Here is a 6000-nt window from a genome sequence, read left to right as displayed (position 1 = left end):
TTTTTTTTTTTTTTTTTTTTTTTTTTTTTTTGCGGTACGCAGGCCTCTCACTGTTGTGGCCTCTCCCTTTGCGGAGCATAGGCTCCGGACACGCAGGCTCAGTGGCCATGGCTCACGGGCCCAGCTGCTCCGCGGCATGTGGGATCTTCCCGGACCGGGGCACGAACCTGTGTCCCCTGCATCGGCAGGCGGACTCTCAACCACTGCGCCACCAGGGAAGCCCCCATAATTGAACCTTTTAATCTTCACTCTCCCACCTATTTCTCCTATTACATTCTTTATCTAAGTGTTCTAGCCATATCTGGTCAGTCTTCATATATTGTTGATAGTCTTTCCTTATGACCTTTCAAACCTGGTTCCTCCTCTAATTATATTATTGTTACTTTACTTAGGGTCCTCATTATTTCTTACTTGAGTTATTGAAATATTCTTTTAACTAGTCTTCCTGTCTTCAGTCTTGAACCCCATTGATATGTATTCTTCACTGCTTCTAGTCATCTTTCCAAACTCTAATGTCTTCCCAGTTGCCTTAGTATGGCATAAATGCATGCCTTAGTATGGTATGGTCGACTTTCCATGATCTGCCGTCTGCTTGCCTCTCCAGCTTTATCTAGAGCTTTCCCCAACTCCCATACTTCATGACTTGGCCATACTAAGCATTCCAGCTTTATTCATGTCTTTGCACCTTTGTTTTCTCTGCCTAAATGGCTCTTCCACTCTCCAGTGGGGGTAAATACCTACTGTTTGAAGTCTGCTCAACCTCCATATATTAGTTACCTAGGACTGTTAAAACAAATTACCAAAAACTGGGTGATTTATAACAACAGGAATTTGTTCTCTTCAAGAACAGGCTTCTGTAGGCTAGAAGTCTGAAATCAAGGTGTCATCAGGGTCATGGTCTCTCTGAAAGCTCTAGGGAAGCATCTTTCTTTGCCTTTTCTAACACCTTTGGCACCACTCTGATTTCTGTCTCTGTCTTCACATGGCCTTCTCCCCATGTGTCTGTGGCAAAATTTCCAGTATGACCTATCTTAACTTGATTACATCTGCAAAGACCCTATTTCCAAATAAGGTCACATTTATAGGTACCAGGGGTTAAAACTTCAATATATATTTTGGGGGCACACATTCAACCCATAACACTGTATATGAAATCTTTTCTAACTCTACCTGTCCTCCATCATTGCAAGGAGAATTTACCACTCTATCAATTCTGTCCCAACTGTACTCTGTGTATACCTCTCTGTCACTTGTCGTACTTATTACTTACATGTCACTGTTTTATCATGAGACTCATCCTTTTCTGCTTATGGACCTATAGTCCAGTAATTCACTTTTCTAGCCCTCATATCTCACCCCCTAACTTTTTACATTTATTCCTAGTAATCCTTCTAAATCAAGTTTGAATTCTCTTCTCCACTGGGTGCCTGAGTTAGAATAGTAACCTCAGTAATAGAGGTTTGTAAAATTACAGGGAGAGATGCTAATAGGACTTAGCAACTGATTTAATTTAAGAGGAATGGGGTTGTGGGAGAGGGGGTAAACAGAGATGACTTTGAGGTTTCAACTTGAGTTGCCTGAGATGTAGGTGTGCGCTTAGCAGAAATCAGGAATACAGGAGGGTGATCAGCTTTGGGAAACCAAATGCTAAACTTAATTTTGCATATACTGAGTTTGAATTATAAGTGAAACACTTTTTAATTTGGAATCTTGTTTCTTTGGGGAGTTTAATTTGTGAAGTGAAAAAAATCTAATAGAGTGTTTTAATTATTATTTTACATAAAAATGTACTTTTCTCTGAGGTCTCTGTTAATTCATATATTATGTTAGTGATCCCCAAATGTATTATACTCTCTCCCTCTATTCTGTATTTATCTTGAGGTGCCATAAATTCTCAATGTTTTGTTGAATTAAAAAAAAAGGTATTACATTTTCAATAGCAACAGTCAAGGATTTAAACTAAAGCCATTCAGATTTTACTATATTTCTCATTCAGAAGACTTAAAGAGCAAAGGCTAGGTATAATATTGCTTTTAAGTACAAGTTAGAGTTGGAATAAATTTCAGAACCTTGAAGTATTTAATATTTCTGAGGAACTTCATAAAAGGGAAATGAGTAGGCCTGTAGCTCATTCTCTCTACATATTAGCTCTGGATTTTGAATTTTTCAGTCTACAAAGAGGACCCTTGAAATTTATATGCTTGTGTTAGAAAATGACTTCAGCTTTTCATAACTTACCTTAAATGAATGCTATTTGGAACTCAAGCATCAGAAAGACTTATTTTAACTTGGGAAAAAGAAGCTAACTCCTATGATAACTTTTCATTATCTTATAATTCTGAAAATTGTTTCTATTAAATAAACCAGTCTTTTATATGGAGTGTTTCAATCAATAGTTCTATATGGAGATTATCTATTTGTTTTTGGGTTTTTTGTTTTATTGTGTTTTTCTTGTTAAATCTCCTAAAATAAAGACATTATTAAGCAGTTTCTACAATTCTGCAGCTGGGCTCAGTGTACTTTGTTTAGGTGTTCATTTAGTGCTAGATGTCATTCTCTTTAATAGTAACATGTCCACATGAAATAAAATGAATTCTAGTTCTTTTAAAGTGGAATTGCTGCACTGTTAAACAATTAGTGACTAGTGCATTTTATGCTTCCAAGAAAGGAGGTACAGAGTATGGTATAGGGTTGATTTGGTTACTAAATTTATTCCATGCCATATATCAATGTTTCTGTTTTAGACTCGGGAACAGGAGGAATTGGAAGAAGCTTTAGAGGTAGAACGACAGGAAAATGAACAAAGAAGACTATTTATACAAAAAGAAGAACAACTGCAGCAGATTCTAAAAAGGAAGAATAAACAGGCTTTTTTAGATGAACTGGTACGTATTAATGTTAATTGTGATAAAAAATCATTTGTCTTCAGGGTTTATCTTTCCTATTTATTATTCTGGGTAAAGGTATTTAAATAGTATTTCTATAGTTTGTGCTGGTTTATTCACCTTCTGTTCCTTTATTTAAAAAAAAGTTTGTCAATATCCATTTTATTTTCAGGTAAGAGAGTAATATTATAACTAACATAAGCCAGTTTACTATTAATAGGTTGTTGATGTGTTTCTGAGCTTACTGACTAAAACATATTGTTTTCAGAGCATTTTTCTCCTGATTAATACTGGTTTTCTAATAACTAGCTCATTTTCAAGTGTTTTGGCTTCATGCTGAAGTTTTACTGACTCTGGTTACTCTGTGAGAACTATGTTTCATATTTTTGCATGAAAAAAATACATTTGAAAGAAATGGCAATGTCTTGCAAGTTATTGGTGTTTTCTAGTTATTAGCTCCCTAGGTAGACAACATTGTTAGATAATAGCAGTAATTATAACCAAGGTTTATGAAGTGTTTCATAGATTGGAGAATATTATTTGATGTTTATAAACCATTGTGATATTGATGAAATCACAATTAGAAAATTGTCCTTTCCAGTAAAGTCTTTTTACATTCTTCCTTTCCCCTTTCTGGACCCATAATTAATTTCCATGTGGTGTTAACACACTTAACTCCTCAGTCTACTAGTTGCTATGCTGTTTGTTATTCTATGATCAGGTAAAAGTGTATGTGTATAGTTTTCTACTGTGCTTTTGCCCTAAAAACATTTAAGCCATATAACCAGGAATAAAAAGAGAAAGCAAGATAATTTAAATTAGAAGTAGGTGAGAAAGTAAAGGAAAAATAAGGGTAAAGGCCTTAGCGAGGCTCAGACAGAAAATGCTTATCATAAACCATATCTACTTTCTATGAATGGAATGTAAATTTGGTTCTAAAAATGAGGACAGGGAGTTCCCTGGTGGTCTAGTGGTTAGGATTTGGCGCTTTCAGTGCCATGGCCTGGGTTCAGTCCCTGGTTGGGAAATGAGATACTGCAGGCTGCACCGTGTGCTGTTGTGCCAAGAAAGGAAAAAAAAAATGAGGACAGCAGTGTATAAAATAGAATATGTTTTTTTTCCTTAGTAACTTCCATTGATTTTTCTTTTTAATATTTATTTTTGTATTTGGTTGCATCGGGTCTTAGTTGCGGCAGGTGGGCTCCTTACTTGTGTCCCCAGGGCTCCTTAGTTGTGGCATGAGAACTCTTATTTGTGGCATGCACGTGGGATCTAGTTCCATGACCAGAGATTGAACCTGGGCCCCCTGCATTGGGATCATGGAGTCTTATCCCCTGTGCCACCAGGGAAATCCCTAACTTCCATTAATTTTTTTTGAAACTATTAAGTGGCAGTTGTGGCTTTAACAGTTGAAATGATGCATATCATGTTTTACATTTTTTTCATAGACATGTAGCTTGTGAGAAATTAAAAACTTTAAAGAATGAATTAGTAAAGATTCATGTTACAATTATTTTTTTGAAAGGTTGTTTCTCTCATCATTTTATGCAGAGTTTTCTTTGGTAATGCTTTCTGCTATACAATTAATTGAGTTAATTCCAAATACAGAACTTAGATATAAGACGAAAATACACTTTAACTTTTTAAAAATGTTCCATTTAGTATAAAGCGTTTTTAGTTTTGATTTTGAGATAAACTGGTTTTGCATAGCAATTATTTTTGCATATTCTTTTTGTCTTTAGTCTTTTAGCATGAAGTTTTGCTGCCTCATTGAGCTGTTCTTGGCAGTTGAGCTGCAACTGCCAATGTTGTACGTTGTGTATAATCTGGAGTTAATATTGGCTTTTGTTAAGAACTGCTCCCCCTTCCTGTTTTCTTCACCTGCAAGTCATTACTGTGCATACTTTCTTTACTGTTTAGATCATGTAACATGGTGGTTAAATAATCCTTAACAATTTACTGTATTCATTAGAACAATTAATTACAACAGATTGGTTTAAATACCAATTCAATTTGAATTTCTCATTTTCATATTTAAATTTATATTTAAAGATTGTTACTTTAATTTTTTAATATTTATTAAAATTTTTTTGTTAAAATGCTAACATATATTTCATCCTTATTGACTAACTGAAAGAATTCATTAAATTTCTTTTTATCCTCCTGAATCCTTATTAAGTAAAAGAATATATTGTATTTTTTTCTATGTATGTTCATGTGTTAGATTTTATTAAGAAAGATTGAATTGGCATCTATAAATATATCTAGAAGCTTAAATCTTAGAATGATTCTCTGGATCTAATTTAGGCAACTAGTATAAGCACAACTTATTAGAATTTTTTTTCTGCTGTTTCTGGTCCTTGTGCTACAAGTTACTTTTTAACCTTTTATAAAAGCATTGGCATTACACTATACTGTATGATGTGACAGGATTTTAATATTATGGTCTTAATGTTTATGGCTTAGCATTTACTATAATGTTGCCTAAAATGTCCATTTATTTAATCCTAACTGTAAATTCAGGTTTTTTTTTTTTTTTTAAACTTTGGAAAAAGATTTTTAAACAGGTCTTGACTTATTAAATCTTTTTATATTCTTGTTTGAAAATTCTCTTCAGCTATGTCTTAAATTTTGTTAAGGGCTAATATTGTCATAAGCAGTAGCTGATTTTTATTAGAATATTGTTTGCCAGATGGCTTGCTTTAAGTCAGTTAAAATAATCATTTAAAAATGGTCATTATAAAGCTTTTAATGAGTATTACAGGTAGTCTTAATTAAAATTTCTTTAAATATTAAGCAGTGGACCTTCAGGCAATCAATGTAGCTTAGGGAACCTTTCAGGGTAAAAATGGAAAGCTAAGAAGAATGAAATAACTTGAAAGGCTGAATCTACATTTTTTGTGTTTCTGAGAGCATGTATGTTTCCCATAGTTTATTTTACTCTGTAGATTTTTTTTGTTGTTGTTAGAACTCTTGCTTATTTCTAGTTTAACTTTTTTTTTTTTTAATTTATTTTTGGCTGCGTTGGGTCTTCGTTGCTGTGCACGGGCTTTCTCTCTAGTTACAGAGAGCGAGGGCCACTCCTTGCTGTGGTGCGCGGGCTTCTCACTGTGGT

General features: G+C 34.1%; 1 protein-coding gene across 1 annotated transcript in view; it reads left to right on the top strand.

Moving 5' to 3' along the window:
• Positions 1–6000, top strand: part of MNAT1 (MNAT1 component of CDK activating kinase) — a 210978-nt gene that overhangs the window by 65749 nt on the left and 139229 nt on the right. Inside the window, exon 5 of the mRNA XM_024748460.1 lies at positions 2745–2885. Coding sequence (XP_024604228.1) covers positions 2745–2885 — 141 coding nt within the window. The remainder of the gene's footprint in view (positions 1–2744; positions 2886–6000) is intronic.

The sequence above is a fragment of the Neophocaena asiaeorientalis genome, unplaced genomic scaffold (genome assembly GCF_003031525.2).
Source record: "Neophocaena asiaeorientalis asiaeorientalis breed wild unplaced genomic scaffold, Neophocaena_asiaeorientalis_V1.1 scaffold698, whole genome shotgun sequence".
Taxonomy (NCBI): domain Eukaryota; kingdom Metazoa; phylum Chordata; class Mammalia; order Artiodactyla; family Phocoenidae; genus Neophocaena; species Neophocaena asiaeorientalis.
This window is presented reverse-complemented; position numbering and strand designations above follow the sequence as displayed.